This window comes from Pithys albifrons, chromosome 14 (genome assembly GCF_047495875.1).
Source record: "Pithys albifrons albifrons isolate INPA30051 chromosome 14, PitAlb_v1, whole genome shotgun sequence".
Classification (NCBI taxonomy): Eukaryota; Metazoa; Chordata; class Aves; order Passeriformes; family Thamnophilidae; genus Pithys; species Pithys albifrons.
In genome coordinates, this window is record NC_092471.1 from 16,841,807 (window position 1) to 16,861,365 (window position 19,559).

The window sequence follows — 19,559 nt, forward strand, 5'->3', positions numbered from 1 at the left end:
ACACCTAGCAGGGGGAAGGAGCAGGGACCAAAGCCTGGCATCCTTCGTAGAAGGCTTCTTGGGCCCCCTATCCCCTTTTCTCGGCCACCCTGAACAGAGGTGGAACTGGTGTAGCTCTCTCCCCTTTGGACTGAAGACAGCAGCCAGTTAACTGGAGCTGACCAGTAAATTCTGTCATAGAAATTACACATAGAACTGACTGGATTTCCCATGAGGGAGCAAGGGCCAGGCCCATGCATGGGTTAACTGTGCTCAGCAGCACTGCACATGACACAGCAGGTGATACAGTTCCATGTTGCAGCATTCAGATGGGAACATCCATGCTAGAGCAACTGAAGACATGGATCCACCAGCTAATGGAGTGCAGTGATGAGGGGCACCAGACAGCAAGTGGATTTAACAGCTGACCATGCATCAGTCCCCCAGTCACCTGCACACCTAGGAGACAGCCCACCCACCCACCAACTGGTCTGCCAGAGCACATCATCTGAGCACAGCGATTACTTGTGACAAAAACCAGCTGAAGTTTCACACTCCAGATCTCCTGAGTAGTTCCAAACACTCTGACATGCTCTGGCAAGTGTCCATATTGGTATTTTTACCCAGGGTTTGAAGGTACGAGAAATGAAATCTGGTGTTGAGCCTCCACAAGAGACAAGGAAACATATATTAAACAACAACAGACATAAATAACAAAAAATAACACTCACACAAGACAAAGAGAGATGAGTAAAAACAGACCAGAAATAGGCAGCTACAAAGAAACAATGCTGTCACATTCAAATACAGGCCCATCTCTCCTTCCTGTGTTGCTCCAGATCAGAGCTCTAACAATTCTCATCACAATTCAGTCTCAAGACACAATGCACTTATCCCAGACAACAGATACACACATTCCAGCCTCTCCAGTGTTTGGCTCTCTCACAGTCACATGGGCCAGAGTCTTTATGACAAGTTTTTTCAGGATGCTGAGCAGGCTTTCCTTTGGCAGTATGGTCATGAGTGGGTCTAGGGTTTTTTTGAGTTCAGGACTAAAATACTTCAAAGAGTGTCTAGGGTGCTCTCAGCTTTGCTCTGCAGGTAGTTCTTGGTACAGAACAAATCACTCCTGTCTTTAGTGAATTTAAAGAACTTTAACCCAGTCCTTTAAACCTGCTAAAACAGACAGAGATGGAAACAAGACTACGCTCGCATGCTCTGTTAAACAGCTCCCTCCTGCGGATACATGCTCTGTGCCTGAGAACCCCAGGCAGGATTCAGATGGTGAGGCTGCAACTCCCCAGTGAGCAAACCACCTATTGTCCTTGTGGCCACTCTCCTCAGAGCGCCCCAGGGCTGCCCAGGTGTGTTCTGGTCCAGCTGCTGGCTCCACCAGTGCTCCCGAGGCAGCAGCCACTCTTAGCAACAGGAAGACCCCGATTTGGAGCTGGAGTGCAGGTCAATGGTGTGGCCCAGCATGCAGTGCTCCAGCTGCTCCTCCACCGCCAGCACCTGCCGCACAGCTTCCTCAAAGGCCACTGTCACATTGGTGTCATCCTTGGCACTAGTCTCCAGGTATGGATAGTTACCATTCTCCATGCACCAGGCCCGAGCCTCCTCTGTGCTCACTTGTCTCTCCAGTTTGTCAATCTTGTTGCCCAGGACTACAAATGGGAAGTGTTCAGGGTCCTTCACATCAGCATAATAGACAAACTCCTTCTGCCAGTTACTGAGGTTCTCAAAGCTCTGCCGGTCGTCCACGCTGAAGGTCAGCAGGCAGCAATCTGCCCCCCGGTAAAAGGGCGTCCGCAGGCTCTTGAATCGCTCCTGTCCCGCAGTGTCCCAGATCTGGAGGGTCACAAAACGTCCATCCACCTCCAGGTCCCGGTTTAGGAACTCCACCCCGATCGTGTGGAATGCCTGCGAGTCAAACTTGTTGGTGACGTACCGATTCATGAGGGAGCTTTTCCCAACTCCACCATCCCCCAGGAGAATGACCTTCAGGAGCAAGGACTTGCCACTCATTGCAGCAGGAGGGAGGGGCAGGGTACCAAGGCAATCTGCAGGGTTCAGAAATAGTACAAAACAGCCATTTGACTTGTGGATTCTGCAGAAAGACACATATGGAAAAACAGAATATGGTATTTTCATCTCCATCTCTGAACAAGTTTTGTGTATAAGAGGTAATCTCAATATAGGAGGTAGTCTCTTTCTTAAAGAGAGATATTATTATTTTAATCTCTCTTATTGGAGAGATTACAGCTGAGAGCTGGACAAGCTTTCAGGCACACAAGTCCTCCATTAGGTCCAAAATGGATTCAGCAGGTCACCACTCTAAGTGCAAGGTAAGAAAAACTGTTCTGAGTTTAGTATCAATTATATCCCTTTTGAAGAAAACCCTGTATCTATAAGCTTGTCCAGTTTTTCCAAACATATCATCACTAAACACCTCTCTTGGCCTGCACCACAGGCTATCACAGAAACAGCAAAATCACCAGACGTGCCTATCACAAGGCCTTCCTTTCCACTGCACCATCACCAGCACATCATTTCTCCTATCTGACTTGCTCTGCTGAAAGGATTTTTACAGATGTGCAGGTCTAATATCAATACAAGTCATTTATCAAGCCAGCTCTGGATCACCCTGAGGATGCTGACTCACCAGCGGAGCTGCGCGTGATCCCTGGCTCAGAAGGGGTTTCCCAGGCACACAGACCAGCTGCTCTGCTGCTCCTTGCTGGCAATGCTTGTCACAGCCCCGTTTGCTCGGGCTCAGGTGCAAGTTTGCACTGCAACAACCCCAACACCACAGGTTCCTTAGTCAGCAGCCTCCAGGCCAAGTGACAACGCATCCTCCCACTCCCAGGGACACTGTAAAGGCCTGGCATGGAATAAGACATTTGTCTCGCTGTTGTACTGTACCTGCTCAGGAAATACAATTCTCTCTGGGACTGTCCAGGGAACACTTTCCTCCACTGTAACAGTCACTAAAAAACAAACATCACTCATCGAGGTTACTGGGGCCGCCCTCGATGTCTCTCAGTTTGTGATGCTGATCCAGGATGGAAGAACAACAGCAGAGCTCCAGGAAGCTGCAAGTGCAGTACTGACAGCTGGAGTAAAACAGGCAAGAACAAAGGACTAAGGCATTTTCCTTGCCCTAAGTGAAATGGAACACAGCACACCTCTGGCCAGAGCAAAGCCAGTACCATGTGAATGCTACACCCAAAATATAATCAGAGTAAAGTGAAAGAGCTCTGACATGAATGCACAGGCTGTGCACCCTGTGTCTCCCCTGAAGCCAGGGGATGTTGATAGCTGTGATCTGCTTGCCCTGCCTACTCACACACTCTGGAATCTGATTTGAGGATCGAACATGCACCTGAACCTCCTAGCCAGGAGAGTGAGCCAGCTGGCAGAGCCTGGGAGCTTGCTTGCACCTGCTACCAGCATTCCCGGGAAGGGTGTGGATAAGTAGTGCTGCTTAGTGATGACATCTCCAACCCATCCAAGCAGGAGTGTGTGGCGCTGCTCAGAGCAGCATCCTACTCTGTCCAGGCCAAACCCCACTCTCTGCATTAATCATGGGAGACCCTGCTCAACTCTGATGCTGCTCTTTCTGCACCCTTTTCAAACAGTGCAGTACCACAAAGCCAAAAGCAGAAACTTCTGCTTCTACCGAGTTTCGGCACTTTCTGCACAAAACGCTCACCAGTTTCACTTCCCTGCACAGAAACTGCCAACCCAAGCACAGCTGAGCTAACCTGGTGGGACATCTGGGGAGCAGCGTGTGGTCCAGCAGACCAAAAGCAAAAAACAAAATGCAAATATCACAAGAGAGAAACAGAACCCGCAGCACAGCTCCCTGGGGCCGCTGGCTTAGGTGAACTCCCCCCCGAGCAGGTGAGCTGCTCAATAACACCCTTGTTCCTTTTCCAAACCTTGCTGAGCAGGGAGGTTAAGATAGTCCTGTCACCCCTCCTGGCACGGGCCATCAGCCCCGAGCAGAGCAGAGCTTAGAGATGGTTTGTTAGCAGATGACTCGTTTTAAGAATGCCTCACAGGTGATATGGGGCTGCTCCAGAGCCCGCAGGGCGCCGGCAGCCGTGCCGCAGCCGGGCCACCGAGAGCACGACGCCCGCTGTGCGCTGCTCCCGAGGGTGATGCCCACTGCGGCGGGGCCGCCAGCACCCGAGTGCAGGTCACACACAGGGCGGGCACGCAGGGACACACCCCCACCGCTCCCCAGGCCCCGGTGCCGGCTCGGCCGGAGGCGAGACCCTCCGGCGTGTCCCCTCCCGCCGCACGGGGGCGGCCAGGGCGATGGCAGCCCCTCGGTGGGTCTGGGCAGACCGGGCAGCTGCACAGACCCAGGCCCGTGCTCACCTCACCTTACCTGGCCCGGATCGCCCTCTGCCCGCCCGGCCCGCGGGGCGCAGGTGCCGCTCAGCCCCGCGCCTGCGCCGCGCACGCGCCACGCGCCCGAGAGGGGCGGGGCGGGACACGCCCCTGGGACCGCAGGGACGGGCCCTGGCACTGCCCTCGGTACCCCCACAGTGTCCCTGACACTGCCCTCTGTGCCCCAGACACTGCCCTGTGTCCGGCACTGCCACTGCCCTCGGTGCCCCACAGTGTCCCTGGCACTGCTCTCGGTGCCCCAGACACTGCCCTGTGCTCGGCACTGCCCTTGGTGCCCCACAGTGTCCCTGGCACTGCTCTCGGTGCCCCAGACACTGCCCTGTGCTCGGCACTGCCCTCGGTGCCCCACAGTGCCCCTGGCTCTGCCTTCAGTGCCCCTGGCTCTGCCTTCAGTGTCCCAGACACTGCCCTGTGTCCGGCACTGCCACTGCCCTCGGTGCCCCACAGTGTCCCTGGCACTGCTCTTGGTGCCCCAGACACTGCCCTGTGCTCGGCACTGCCCTCGGTGCCCCACAGTGCCCCTGGCTCTGCCTTCAGTGTCCCAGACACTGCCCTGTGCTCGGCACTGCCCCTGGCTCTGCCCTCAGTGCCCCCCCAGACTGCCCCGGGTCCGGCACTGCCCCTGACATTAGTGTCCCCATAGAATCCCCTGTGTCTGTCACTGCCCCTGCCACTGCCTTCGGTGTCCCCACACACTGCCCTGTGCTCGGCACTGCCCCTGCCACTGCCCTCGGTGGCCCACAGTGTCCCTGTCACTGCCCTCGGTGCCCCAGACACTGCCCTGTGCTTGGCACTGCCCCTGGCACTGCCCTCAGTGTCCCCACAGTGTTCCCTGTATCCATCAGTGCCCGCCCCTGCCACTGTCCTCACATTCCCCCCTGTCCCCCACACAGCCCCTCACTACCCACCCTGTCTCTCCCCTCACAGTTTCCCCTGTGCCACACCCTGCCTGCCCTGTCATGCCACTCACTGTCTGCCCAGTCACTCCCTTCACAGTCCCTCCTGCCGCCCTGTCACTCCCTGCTCCCCTGTCCCCTCAAAGTCCCCAAAACTCCCCCCATGTCCCCTCACTGCCCGCGCCTGTCAGTCCCCTCACAGTCCCTCCTGTCCCCCGTCACTCCCTGATCCCCTGTCCCCCGCCAAAGTCCCCCAAACTTCCCCCATGCTCCCTCACTGCCCGCCCTGTCACTCCCCTCACAGTCTCCCTTCTTCCCCCTGACTCCCCTCACTCTCTGCCCCTGTCAGTCCCCTCACAGTCCCACATGTCCCCCCTTTGTCACTTCAGTGACAGCTGTCCGAAGGAGTGCGATTTCTCCCACCTTCCTCATTGCCTGATGGACCGGGAGTCAGAATGTCTTAAAGAAGGAGATTTCTGGGGAAGAGCAGCAAATACAAACATTAGAGAGAGTTGGAGTGGCAAGGTTACCCCAACATAGACCAAACAGTAAGGGGACACAGGAGAGAGAGTTTGAAATCAGATCCCCAGGTCTCTGCAGAGGAATTTTGGGGAGCAGGAGCCACTTGCAGGCATCATCAGCATTTCTTCCTGCCAGTGCCTGGTGCCCACTGAGATACGCCTTCAGAACTTGGGGACACATCTTGCTGTGGGTACAAGATGCCTCCAGCACCTTCCCTAGGGGGACAAGAGCAGGGACCCCTCACATGGACACCCAGGGCTTCTGACCATCTGAACCCAGCAACAGCTCCAAGGCCAAGTGATTCCCTCCTCCCCCCTGGAAAAGCATGAGATGGGAGGAGGATTTAAATTAAGCCAGGGATTATATTAATACCAGCCTCGATTTGTTGGAGGAGATGGGGGACAAGGGATGCCTAGAGAGGAAAGGAGGGGGTGCCCAGGATGGTAGGACCCAAGAGCGAAGGTGTTGGCAGTCTGGGATCAGGAAAGCCCAGGGAAAATGAGGGTTCTCCTGGGCCATGCATTTGGGTCACCAATGTGAACACCAGCACCAGGGCCAGAAACTCAGGATACTGCTGGTACAAGGAACAGACCCAGCCCGCACCAAGCACTGGGGATCTCTCCTAACCAGTCCAGGTCCCCACGCCAGCTCTGACAGGACCATGCATTGCTGGAGTGAGCCTCTGAGCATGGCACACTTGCCCCTGCCAGCTCCCTTTGCCTGGTAGCCATTTAATCCTGTTATTTGTCAGTATTTACTAATTAGAGATCTGATTTAGCATGTAAGGAGTGAGGCACCTCCTGAGGAAGAAAGAGCCAGTGCAACAAATCCTGCTAAGGCAACAGGGGCATGGTGCTCTGCAACCATACCATGACACCCTGGACCACCCCCTTCAAGGCTGGCAGACACCAAATCATCAGGGGATGCTGCCTGAAGGGTTTAGGCCAGTCAGCATGTCCCTGCAGCACAGCTAAGGACACACAGAGCCAGTGACCCCAGCTGCCTGTGCTAGAGGGGCCCCCATGTATCTTCAGGCTAATTTGTGGGCTCTGGCAGCTGTTGGAGACTCACTTCTCTCTACTTTCCATCAGCAGGTAACGTCTGGCTGCTTCCTGGGAAGAAGGGCTTAAGCACAGACAGTGGCTGCTCCAAAAGATGGTTGCCTTCTTGTATATCTACAGCAATTGTGCTGAAAGGCTTCTTGGGTCTCCTCCCAAATGGCACACATGGGCTTCCAGCTTAAAGAAGGGTTCCCATCCCTCTCCCCATTGTTCTCCCCAAGCCAGGCAGGGAGAACCCACAGAGTACACCACATAGCATGCAACCTGGGGTGCCTTTTCTCTCTAACCAGGGCAGGAAGGAACTGACTTCTTGGTGTGCCTCTGACATCCAAGGCACTGGCCTATAGGGATGAGGAAGGACAGATATTTCTCTGAAGTTCTGGAGCCAAGAGGACACTCTTTCCACAGCTGGTGTAATACACAGCTGCCAAACTGTTAGAATAACACTAAGGGGGCACTCTAAATCACCTTCCTCCACATGGCTCATGTGTGCATGACACCCTCTGGATCTTTGGAGACCTCATCATCTAGATCACTGTAGACGTCTATACATGACTTCCAGCATTGCTTAATTCAGTCCGATGCTGGGTGCCTTCACCTGTGGTGGTCCACTTTTCTGAGTAGTTCACAAGATCTTCCCTGAATTAATATCTTGCCCTCACACTTGAGAGGAGATGCCTGCAAACACTGTAAATTGCTGCCAGTGTTAATTAGTAGTATTAAACAGCTCATGTAAGCCTGAGCAGAGACTTCAGGAGCCTGCACAATAAAGCCACCTACATCAGTCCTGGATGTGGAGAGGGAGGTACATTCCCTGATCCTCTCCACAAGACAGCCACCCCAGAAGAGCAATTCCATCAGTGCCAGGGCAAAGCAGAGAGCCATGGTTTGTACTAACATGTTACCAAGCCCAGCAAAGCAAAGAGATAAGCAGTGGAGCCAACAAACTGTGACCTAACAGGAGCTGCCTGCTTAGTAAATACTACAGCTATAGCACACTTAGCACAAAGTTAAGAAATGGGCTTATCTGGGCACGAGTTTGTGAGTAAGAGAGCTGGCACTGGGCAGGGCCTCTCCTGTGGGTCCTGGGCACCCCTGGGCAGGGGAATTTGTCTGGTGGAGATGAGGATGTGACTCAGGAGCCAGGTGCTGGGTGGGGAGTACCAGGGCTGTGGGGACTGCACCAGGGCAGTGGAACAGGGACTCTGCAGGGCACTGGGCTCCTGCAGTATGAGATGTTTAACTCCCCTGGGCTTGGCTGCAGCCTGGCCCAGAGAGGCTGCAGCACATGTGTCATTGCCTGGCTCTCACTCTCAGCTCTGGGTGTTAGAGCAAACAGTAGGAAGCTGGTGCCAAGGTGAGGAGCTCTGATCCAGCTTCGAGTGACTGCCAGCTCATGGTCACACAGCACTGCCAGCTCGTGCCCCAATTAATTCATCCCATGTTCCACACTGCAGCTGAGGCTTGGATCTCTGCCTTTGTTCCAGCCCCAGTGCACAGCTCCACAGCTGCTTCTCCATACCTGGGCTGCAGAGTTACCTCTCTGAGACACAACAATGCAAGCAGGGGCTTGTCCCACATCCGTGCAACTGCAGGCCTGGCAGAGGTTCAGCTGCACACCTCTACCACAGCCTCTGTCCTTCCCTGCTTGTCCGTCCCCTGCTCTTCCCTGGAGCTCCTAGGCCAGTTATCAGGGATATGTTGGATGACAAGGTGGCAGAGAAGGTAGCACCATAGGAGGAAGCGCCAGACATAGTTCTACTCTGATGAAGGTGCATAGGCAGGCTGGGGGTTCAGAAGAGATCACAAAGCATCTGTTGCAACATGTTTATCTGTTGCCCATGGCTCCTGACCTGGTTCCTGGAAAGCCACAGAGGCGTCTGGCAGGCACCAGGTCACAGCTGGGAATGGGGCTGGGGAGCTGGGCCTGTGCTGCCATGGGCTCTGCTCTGGGACTCGCAGCAAAGGCACATGGCAGCGGGGACAGAGGAGTGGCACAGAGGGGGATATGGCACCCTGGCTGCCTCTTGGCAAGGGAAGTGCCTGGACAGAGGGAAACTTGCTCCTGCTGCTGCTCTGGAGGTACCTCCTCCCTGCTTGTTGGTGATTCTGGATGAAGCAGCAAAGGATATATTCCCATGCTGACCCCTCAACTCCTACTCTGCACCCCACCCTCTGTCCCCAGTCACACCCTGCACCATGTTCTCTGTGCCCAGCCTGGTCCTGGGTTCCCTGTGGCCAATGGACATTCCTGCACAGGTTCATCATTCAGGTTTGGGACTCTGACACTGTAGGGTGCCACCAGCACTGGCAGTGGGGCATACAGGTTTTGGGACAGCAGAGTCCCTGAGCAGAGGACACTGACCTCTGCCTTGTCCAGACAGAGTGAGGTGACATTACCTTGCAGGTGACACTCACCATGGAAAGGCTTGGATTTTGCTTTTCCACTCCTCAAGGTTTCCTCACATCATACAGGTGCATGAACAGCCTCAGGCACCCCTGGCAAAACCCAGCGAGCTCTGCTGTGGAGTTGGAACTGGGTGCATCCCTACTGCCATCAATTCCATGGTTTTGAGCCTCCACCGTGTCTTTCCCCTGGCTTCACAGGCTGTCATATCCCAGCTGTTGCCTGTGGAGAGGAATAAATCATGGAGAGAGAGCCGTGCATTGGGAACAGAGGAACAAAATGGCTTTTCATGCAATAATCCTTTGTAATGAAACACCAGGGGCAAGAAAGATGATGAACAATGTCTCCTATGTGAGCCAGCTGCTTCCTAAAATAAAGCACTCCTCTGCTCCGTCAGCTGCCCAGCTCGGGTGCAAGTGCGGGTGCTGCCGCACGACACCGGAGCCGTGTTCCCGCAGAAGCACATGGTTCCGCAGCTTCTGGCACGGCCTCTGGGGCCCGTGGGAATCTGCAGAATGCAACTGAGGGGGCCAGAAATGAGTAATTAGTTCCAGCCGCTCTCAGGAGCGGGCTGGGAGCCCCCGAAGGGCTCGGCATCCCCAGGCGCCAGCAGCACGCGCGCCGCCCAGAGAAGGCATTCGGCAGGGCTGCTCCCACCTGTGCCCCGTGCCAGCCACAACCTCAGCAAATGCAGGAGTGTGGGGGATGCAGGGGGTTCTGTGCATAACTCCCAGCTTTGTTTAGCTCCAGGTGCCGGCAGGAGCCCCATCCTGAGCAGGAAGCCCTGAGTACTCCTGGTTCATCACTGCTCTGGCTGAACCCTGGCTGGCAGGGGATGAGTAAGCTCCTGCTGGTAAATGTGACCTCTGGGGCATTATTTCAAGAGAAGCAATAACTTTTATGCTGCTGGGGAAGGCGTCGGGGTATGCTGAGTGTGGCAGCCTGGCTCTGCTGGTCACCGCACAGCCCACGGGCTGGTTTCCCAGTGCAGGTGTCTGAAGGTGCCTGGCTTGCTGTGCTGGTGCCTTTGGACTCACTGGTCAGGGACAGCAGTTTTCCTTTCCCAAGGCCATGGGGTTCTGTGGGGCTCTCCAGCACAGTGCTGCTCCCCCCCACAGGATGGAGACAGCTTGTCTGTTCATCCTCCCCTGTGTCACCAAGTGTACCCATAATACACAGGTCTCACACCTCATGGTGGCCTACGATCAACTCCTTTGCCAAAGGACTGTGGTCAGTATCCAAAACAACACTTTCATTTCCCCATTACTGCTCATTCTCTTCTGCTTTCCTCTTTCACAGCCAAACATATAACTATCCCCCTGCACACATGCACACAAATATCCTACCCAATCACTCCCAACAGAGGTTTTCCCTGGCAGCTCATGCTTCCCACCCCTGCCACCACAGGGTAGTTTGAACTCTGTGCTTGGCAGCAGAGATCTGGCAGGGAAAGGCTGACCTGAGTGACACAGAGGTGGTGACACGTTTTCCCCAGGGATGTAGGGAGTAAGGGGTGGGCAGTATCCACCTGTTGGGCTGCAGCATCCACCTGACCATGCAGCCTGGCTTCACCTTACCCTGCTTGCTCTGGTGACAAATACACACCTCTCAAGGTGGAGTTTTCTTGCACTCTGACCACAGTGTGGGGCTGTGGTTGGGGATTTCCTGCTCTCCAGGAGCTGCCCAAGGCCCTAGTCACGGAAACCTCTTGGCTCTATAACCACTTTCTTCAGCAAAAGCCTCCTTTGCCCCAGGTGATCCATGCTGCAAAAGAGTGGGGTGCTGTGGGATGTGAGGAGGGTGCTGCAGTCTGGCAGGGAGAAGTGGAGCACCAGAGCATGGGGGTTCCTGGTGCAGGATCATGCACAGGCAGGCTCTGACCTTCTGCCAGAGGTGCAGTTATGATCCTCCACACAAGGGTATATGGGGCCAAATCCTCCTCTGGCTGAGTCAGAGGGGATGGAGCAGTGGCAGGGGCAGACACCCATCCCAGCCACAAGCCCTGGTTTGAATTCACCTCTGATCTGAATTCACCCCTTTCATGCTGCTCATCATCAGGTATTTGCCCAAATTCTTCCTGCTGGTGACTCAGCCTTCTCCTCCCTCCTCTGCAGTGGGGCCACAGCTCACCACCTGATGGAGCATGGGAGGAAACCGCACCCATGGGAGCAGCAGGATGGGCCCCATGGATAGTACCCTCGTGGAATTGGCAAGAGGCACTGACACAAGTAACTCACCTGCTGCCTGGTGAGGGAAGGGGCATATCGAGCCCTGCCAGGAAGGCCCAGTTCCCAGGATGGCATCCTCTGTGTGTGTGGGGCTGCTGGGGCAGCCCATGCTGCTGAAGCCACCACATCTTTAGGGGACAACAGGCTGGCAGCTGTCCTGGCCACCCACACCACTGGCAGCTGTGGGCCCATGTGTGTTGGGCTGAAAAAGAGAAGGTCTGGGGTAGGGAGGGAAAGTGTTGCTATAAAGGGCTTTTCTGTAATGTTCTCCCCTTACTAGCTCATGCTCCGCTGGCAACAGGGACATTTTGGGCACTGGGTTTCAAAATGTCTTACTCTTTACCCGCAGATCTGAGGATATGGAATATGGGTGGTGTGTTGGTATTTCCCTGTGCAGCATTCTGGCAGGGATGTGGGTGGGAGAAGTGCCTGAGCTGCCCTCACTTTAGGTGGACTCAGACATATTTGCCATACAACTCACTGAGATGTGTTTGCTGGGACTGGGGAGATGTCCCCAGCTCCAACTGATGTCCCTGAGTTCAGGCTGGGACTGCCAGCCCCTGGGGTAGCTTCCTTGGGCCATAGACCTGGCTGTGCCAGCACTTGACCTCATGTCTAAACCAGTATTGCTGCATCCCCAGGGTGGCCACAGTGAAAAAGCATCCCAAGCTCGTGTGCATCAGCAGCCCTGTTCTCCTCCTGCAGCTCCCTAAGATGCATGGGGGTCCCATGGGCCACTTCCACAGACTTGGGGTCAACACTGGAGTGTCTTCAGCACCCCTGGGCAGTCTCTGCTGCCTGTGTGTGCAGTACAGGGTGAGGAGGAGGCTTTTGTAAGCACGGTGGTACCAGGGATGGGACTCTCCTGCCCTGGCCTTGCAGAAGTCCATGTGACTCAGGCAGAAATTAATACCCTGGTGCTTTTCCATGCCCACAGAGGGGCCCGTTGCAGCATGCAGCAGGGAGAGGCACTGGGGCGGTGTCTGGGAGCAGCCAGGGTGCTGTGGGCAGCCACCAAGACATCTCCACTAAGATCAGCAGTGCCACTTTGTGTTTCCTCTCACAAGCTTCTCTTGGTTCAGCTCAGGCACTTGGGGACAGTGAAAGAGTTCAGGCTGGCTTTACCTGCCCCTACCCCTGTGCAGTGAGAGAAACCACCAATGAGCAGGGACACAAGCCCTGCTGGGATGAGAAGCTGTTGCCACCCCTGACCTGGCAGTTGGCACTGGGAAAAGGATTCCCATGTCCAGGATAGGGTTCTGTCCTGAGGACATCAGGCTACTGGAAGTGAAGGGGCACAGCCATCCTGGCACGCGCTGGGTATCCCAATACTCAGCCCAATGTAGCAACAGGGCCTCAGCACCATTCCTCACTGCCCTCACCCCAGGGAAACCCCCCCACATGGCCCTGACAGCACATAAACATTAAACTCTTACCTGCAGCTCTTTCAATTCTGCTTTTTAAGGGGTGAAGGCAGTGGCAAGCACACAGGCAGTGTTATTTGCAGTCCTTGGCAGGCAGTGTGGGTGGAGGCAGTAGGCAGATAGGCACCATGTCCAGACAGGCACAACAGCCCCGTGTTTGTCCCAGCTGACCAGGCTCCCTGGGAACACTGGCCAAAACTGTTAGTTGGCAAGTTTAGGCCAGTCTGCCTCCCCCTCCTCCATAACTGGCCTGACGCATTCAGTGACCCTGCAGGCCAGGTGGAGGTGAGGTAATCCAGGCAAGAGGCAGGAAGCCTCAGCAGAGACCTGGAGGCACTGTCAGAGCTCACCCACACTGTGCTGGAATGTGACTGCAGCACCCAGGAATCTCCACCCCTGCAAGGCAGAGCTGGGATCAGCACAGAGAGTACCCACGGGGGTTATTGCATTACAACCCATTCTTACAGGGCTTCAAAAACCTTCTTCAGTCGAGGGCAGGGCTGGATCAAGAGGAGAAGAAAGGCTGTGCCAGGCAGTGAAGGAAAAGCTTTGGGTGGGCAGAGCTGGCCTGGTCCCACCAGCAAGATCCAGGCCAGCATCCCCATTGCCAGCACCTCCAGCTGCACTGATGAGGAGCCAGTCAAGTTCCACAACGTTTTAGGCAGGGGACACCAAGCTTTTCAAAGGAGGAGGCTCAGCCTCCATGGGGGCAGTAAGGCTCAATTAAGACTCTGCCATAAGAAACCACTCTGGTGGTTGAGTAGTGGCCTCAGTCCCACTAACAATGCTCCCAGACACCCCAGGCCACCAGACACTGGACCCCAGGCAAGCACCAAACTGAATTCACCAGGGAATCAAACCACCAGCACAGCTGCAGCACCAGGCAGAGAGACCTCCCCACACCTCAGGGCAAGCCAGGCTACAGCCAGAAACCTTGCCAGGGAAGAAGCCACAAGACACAGGTAAGTCATTACAGTTTTTTATTTTATAATAAACTTCTCAATTTTTCCCCCAAGGAAGACAAAAAACTGTGAGTGAGGCTACAGAACACTGTCAGTGAAGAATATGCAAGACAGACCCAGGCCAGAGGTCAGGCCAGGCCAGAAGGGGTCCATCTTCAGCAGCCTCCATGGCCCTCGCTCATCTCCCCACTGCATCAGAGCAGGATCAGTGCTGTCACAGGAGGCAGCTGAGCAGCAGAGGTGGCGTCAGGTCAGGCTACTGATGGATTCAGAGGACCTTGCTTTGTCCCCCCACCCACCAAGGCTGCCAGCAGGGTGGGACAGTGTATTTAGGTGATACAGCTGTTTTCTATACATGTACGTGATGTAAAGTTAAAAAAACCCACATGATTTATTTCAAAGCAAAATAATTGGAGTAGACGCTCTTCCTGCCAGGCAATCTCTCTCTAGGAAGACTTCACACATTCCTTCTCCTGCTCAATAGCTGCAAGAGAATAGAGGCCCATTAGTATCTGGTGATTTTCGGGTTTTTGTGGAAGCACCCACTGGAAAAGGTTTCAGAGGATTCTCTCAGGCCCTGGTGCCCAGTTTTAATATTAGATCTCAAGCGGGGCAGGCGAACACTCGAGTTAGAAGGTGATGAGACAAACACGTGCACGAGAGCAAGATGGGCACCTGCCCGCATCCCTCCTCGGGCAGGCGATGCCCTGAGGCATCAGCTCGGAGCAAGAGCCCTCCCCGTGTAACCCGAGGGCACTGCCCCGCCAGCCCCCGGCCCCGCACTCACTCTCCTTGGAGGGCAGCGTGTTCTTCTCCTCCGTGTTGGTTTTCTTCAGCTTCTTCTTGTCGAATTTCTCCACCTCGGAGAGGTCTGGCTTGTCGCACATTTTGCCTGCGAGACCCCCGCCGCAGTCAGGGCCCGGGCAGACAAAGGCCCCCCCGGCCCCGCCACGGACAATAGCGCAGGGCGGGGCGGCCGCCGCCCCGGGCTCCGCCAGCCGTGCGGGCCGGCCCCCGGAGCCCGCACCCGCCGGGGGAGCCCTCTCCGTCCCCGCACCCACCAGGGGAGCCCTCCCGGCGCCAGGCAGCCACGTCCCCCCGGGGACCCGCCGCGCCCGCAGCCCCCACCCCGGGGCGCTCCCGTCCAGGGAGGGCTCCGTGCGGACCCCTCCGCGGCGCAGCCCGTACCTGCGGTGCGGTGGGCGCGGTGTGCGGTGCGGTGCGTGCGAGGTGCGGTCGCTGCCGGTGCCGATCACGCTCTTTGCTCGCCCAGGTGTGACTGGAGTGCCCGCCGCGAGGGGCGGTGGCTTATATACCCCGGCCCCGCCCAGCCCGCGCGCCCATTGGCTGCCCGCCGCGCCTGCCACGAAGCGCGGGCCGCTAGGGGGCGTCCGCTGCCGCCGTGCCCCGCGGGGTGGGGGGGTGGAGTGGGGGGCACAGTGAGGGGGGCACAGAATGAGGGGGGCACAGAGTGAGGGTGTGAGGGGGGCACAGGGGGAGGGTGTGAGGGGGGGGCACAGGGGGAGGGTGTGAGGGGGGGGCACAGGGGGAGGGTGTGAGGGGGGCACAGAGTGAGGGTGTGAGGGGGGGGGCACAGAGTGAGGGTGTGAGGGGGGCACAGGGGGAGGGTGTGTGGAGGTCACCCGGGCACTGGCACAAGACCCAGGTCACACAGCCCCTCACACACAGACACGGCTTCCACTGCTCCTTGCACACACACACGCACACACACCTGTGCCCACCCAGCCCCACAGACCCACCTCATGCCTACCCAGCCCTGCGCTCACAGCCTGTGCACACTCAGCCTGCCCCCACCCAGCCCTGCAAACACCCAACCCCTCACACCTGCCCTGTGCATGTACATGTGTCCCCGTGCAGCCTTGTGCACACCTGCCCTGTGCACACCCACCCGTGCCCTGCACACACCTCACACCTGCACGCTCAGCACACACACTACAGGTGCACATGCATTGCAAGCACAAACACCCCGCTGCATCCCCAGGTGACCCCCAGCATCCCACCAGGCCCTGCTGCCACCCCTGCACCCCACACCATGGTGCCAGCTGTAAGGGGCAGCGGGCTGGTCCCCATGGCCACTGTCCCAGCCCCAAGCCCTCTCCAGAAGCAGGTGCCACACAGCAATGGAGGCAGCTGTGCCCCATGTGTGTGCCCAGTGATGCACCCGCTGCTGAAGCAGAATTGTTGATGACAGCAAACCCTTGAGGCAAAATCAGCACCATATTCTTACACCTGTGAGAGATGCTTGGCCATTGTGTCCAATTCATGGCTGCTCTGGCTCTGGCCATGGCATTTCCTGGGGAGATCCTGTTGCTAAAAAAGCAGCATGGGTGGGCAAGGACCTGATTGTGCTCACTGGGTCTCGCTTGAGCACAGCAACGCAATGGGTGCAGGAAGCTGGGAAGCAGCCAGGACAGTGCAGATGGGCTGGAGTACACGTGGTAAAAATACCTTTGGTGGGAAAAAGTTGGGAGTCAGTGCAGGCAGCCTGTCTGACCCCAGCGGAAAGGGGAGTGGCAGTCTGGGGGACCTGCATGTTGGCCACCAGGATGGGGAGTGGCTGGAGGGCCAGGTGGCCTGGCCCTGGGGTCCTGTAAGTGCTGAGGGAATGAAGGGAATGGGAGGAGGGGAAGGGGAATGCAGGGATGGAAAAAGCACCTTGACTGCATATGAAGCCTGCCAAAACCCTTCTGCAGAGATCCTGGGGTATCCATCCTGGTGTCATGCTAAGTAGGAATCTCTTACAGAGCTCTACAGGTAGCAGGGGTGCTGCAACAGCAGCTCTCACCTCCACCTCCTCCAGTCTCTGGGTTTCTTTCAGGACTTACTGGAGATTTTGCAGAGAAAATCCCTAGCAATCCGAAGGAAACACTTGCTTTGTGTTCTTTAGCAAGACGGCTGCTGTCTTGGCAGGAGGGCCTGGTGCTTTCCAGCGACAGCAGGTCACAGCCGGAGGTGGCCCTTTGCCGCAAGCCCTGAGGCACCTCCTCGCTCCAGCTACCAAACTGGCTCTGAATTCAAGAAACCAAGAGCTGGCAAATGCTGAAAAGACAAAGGCCAAGATCTAAGGCCAGGTGGCTCCTCTTGAGAAGTCTGGATGGCAAACAGCCTCCAGTCCCTGTCCCTTGGGATGAAGGAGGAAGAGGCTGCAGGTGAAGCTCCAGGCCAGGTTGATTTAGTGGTGCAATCTCCAGCAGGGTCAGGTTTGGAGGGTGTCACAGAGCCGGGAGCTGCAAGCCCAGGCAGGGCTGCCTACAGGAGCATCCTTTAAACCCACCCTGCAGAGCCTGCATCACACAGCCCAGCCTGAGCTGAGAAAAGGCTCATTTCCCCTGCACAGCCAGAAAGCAACAACACACCTATGCAGTTTCAAAATGAGTGCAGGAAATCCTTTTTGCCTCTATGCAAATAGTCAGACAAGTGTTTTACTGTGTGTTTACTCTGGCTGTGCACACCTTCCCCTCAGCTCCCCCCTCTTTCCCTGCCTGTTCTTCACATGCTTCTTTGTGGATGCTGCAGTCTGCTGTAGCTTTTGTCCCTGGCACACAGTGAGTGTGAAAGAACCCTGATGCCCATCCTCCCTGTGCACAGCCCCTTGCCAGCACCAGCTGCACCCAGAAACCTGATCACCCCTGCAGCCAGGGCACAGCCCCTGGGCAATGCGTTGCATCTCCTCAATACTGCTGCAGAGCCTTGCAAACGCCGGATCTTTGTCTGGGCACACAGCTACCACGGTGGCCATGCAGGCAGGGGAAAAGGATCTCCCCCTTTCTCAAACCAGTCACAGCCACGCAGGCACCACCATGCCACTACAAACCACGGTCAGAGCAGCTTTAAAGCCAACCCTGTGCACTGCCAGCAGGAGAGAGGTGGGGCTGCTGCTGGGGAGCTGTTAAAACCCATCTTGCACAAAGAACAAGGAGCTTATATCCCAGCAAGAGCTTTTCCTCCTGACAAATTAGCAAAGCCTCCTGTAACCACACAACCAGCTTTTTTCTTACGTGTTTTGGCATTTCTGCTTTCAATAATTTATAACAGAAGAACTGAGACATCAACAGATAGGATGGAAAAAACAGCCCTGACCTGGAACAGCACAAACTGACTGCCAGCCATTTTAGATGGATTTTAAATCTCACAGAAGGAGGCTGCCAGGGCTCAGATACAGCCTCCCCAATGGCCATTTTTCAGGAATGCCTTTTCTTCTGTACAGGAAGGAGGTTGGAGGTTTTCTTTGATCGAGGAGGTGTTTTCAGCCTCCTGACCCCTCTGTGGGGCACCACAGCAGCCAGGCACCGCTGCTGGGCTGTGAGCCACTCTGCAGGGACACTTCGCTTTCTCCTGTTCATTTCTGACCCCAGCCTCCTGCCATCACCCTTCACATCCATCAGGGGAGGAGCAGAAAGCCCCAGGAAGGCACCAGCATACGGGAGCTGTTGTGTCTTACAGCAGGGCTCATTCCTTCTTTAGATTTTGCTGCTCTTGGCAATTTAGATAAGGGCTTGCTGTTAGCACTCTTTTCCCCTTGCCCAAGAGCAGCAAGAAAAGGTGCTGCTTTCTCTAGATCATAGAAACACCAACTCCAAAACACCACTAAGACAGGAGGGAGCTGGCCGTGAGAGTTATTTTGAGATCTGTCTCATCTTGCTCCAAGCAGTGGACAAGTCCTGCTACCTGCAAGGCACACCTGTTTGGCCCAGCTACCCCCCCATGCCATCGTTTCAGCTACTCAGGAAGATGAACTGGGCAGCAATACAGGACTTGTGACTGATGTGTTCCTTGCTCCTGCTGCATTAACAGCAGGCAGCAGACACAGATGGCTACTGGCACCAGAATCAGCATCCTCATACCTGCAGCCACACTCCAGCTGTGCCTGTGGTACAGGGAACTGCTGGAGCTCTGTCCTGTTCTTCCAGGTCTCCAGCTACAACTGCACAGCAAATGACTAGGTTGGGATCTTCTCCTGGGGAAGTAACGACTTGCTTTCTACCTCGAGAGTGCCCTGAATGCTCCACACTCACTCCAGTAGCTCTCCAGGACAGGCTGAAGAATCACCTCCACTGCAGGTCACGACAGCACAAGCCCTTCACAGGCTGGCTGGTGCTGCTGGAGCTGAACTCACCAGGGCTAAGGGATGAGCATCCCTGCACCACTCCCAGACTTGGGAGGACACAGGAGGAACTTGGCTCTCTGCCACTCACCCCTCCAGGGCTGGTTTCCTCCCAGCCCACACTGCAGTGAAGGGACACCCTTCCCACAGCTGCCTGGTACTACATCCGTGACTGTCCTGGGCAGGGAGAAGAGTGTCTTGATTTAGTGCATCCATGGGTTAAAGGTAGACACTCTTGCTCTAATAGCAGAAATCACTTCAAGTCGAGTCAGCCACCACCTGCCTACAAATGGGCTCCGTAACTAGAAAATATTGGGGTATTTTAACATAGGGAAGGAAATCTGGTAAAATCTCTATCCCTTCTGATCTGAAGGCTTTAGAGCAGAACAGCTTTACCTCGTTGGGACAGTACTCACACTTACCTGTGTATCTTCCATACTTTTTAAGAGCTGCAGTGCTGCCACATGGCACTTGGAAGTCTGTGCCCCTCCTCCATCCCCACTCCAAGCCCCAGGTTTAAATAAAATGATTAAGAA

The 19,559-nt window shown here is 55.8% G+C and overlaps 2 protein-coding genes across 7 annotated transcripts; both read right to left on the reverse strand.

The window, feature by feature from the left end:
• Window positions 1-646: 646 nt before the first annotated feature.
• On the reverse strand, window positions 647-4,435 carry RAB9B (RAB9B, member RAS oncogene family). 6 transcript variants are annotated; one of them, XM_071569506.1, is made up of 2 exons: window positions 4,376-4,435; window positions 647-2,039 (listed from the first exon to the last, which is right to left on the reverse strand). In XM_071569506.1, the coding sequence occupies exon 2, from the start codon at window positions 2,002-2,004 to the stop codon at window positions 1,399-1,401; it is 606 nt and encodes a 201-aa protein (XP_071425607.1). In that variant the 5' UTR covers window positions 2,005-2,039; window positions 4,376-4,435; the 3' UTR covers window positions 647-1,398. The 6 variants fall into 6 exon arrangements, with proteins under 6 accessions (XP_071425607.1, XP_071425606.1, XP_071425608.1 ...); XM_071569505.1 differs by having other exon boundaries at window positions 647-2,086; window positions 4,376-4,434; XM_071569507.1 differs by having other exon boundaries at window positions 647-2,086; window positions 4,371-4,422.
• A 9,464-nt stretch (window positions 4,436-13,899) lies between these two features.
• LOC139678433 (thymosin beta-15A homolog) lies at window positions 13,900-15,197 on the reverse strand. The gene is made up of 3 exons (XM_071569264.1): window positions 15,087-15,197; window positions 14,686-14,790; window positions 13,900-14,382 (listed from the first exon to the last, which is right to left on the reverse strand). Exons 2-3 carry the CDS (start codon window positions 14,783-14,785, stop codon window positions 14,345-14,347), a joined length of 138 nt encoding a protein of 45 aa, XP_071425365.1. The 5' UTR covers window positions 14,786-14,790; window positions 15,087-15,197; the 3' UTR covers window positions 13,900-14,344.
• Window positions 15,198-19,559: the final 4,362 nt, after the last annotated feature.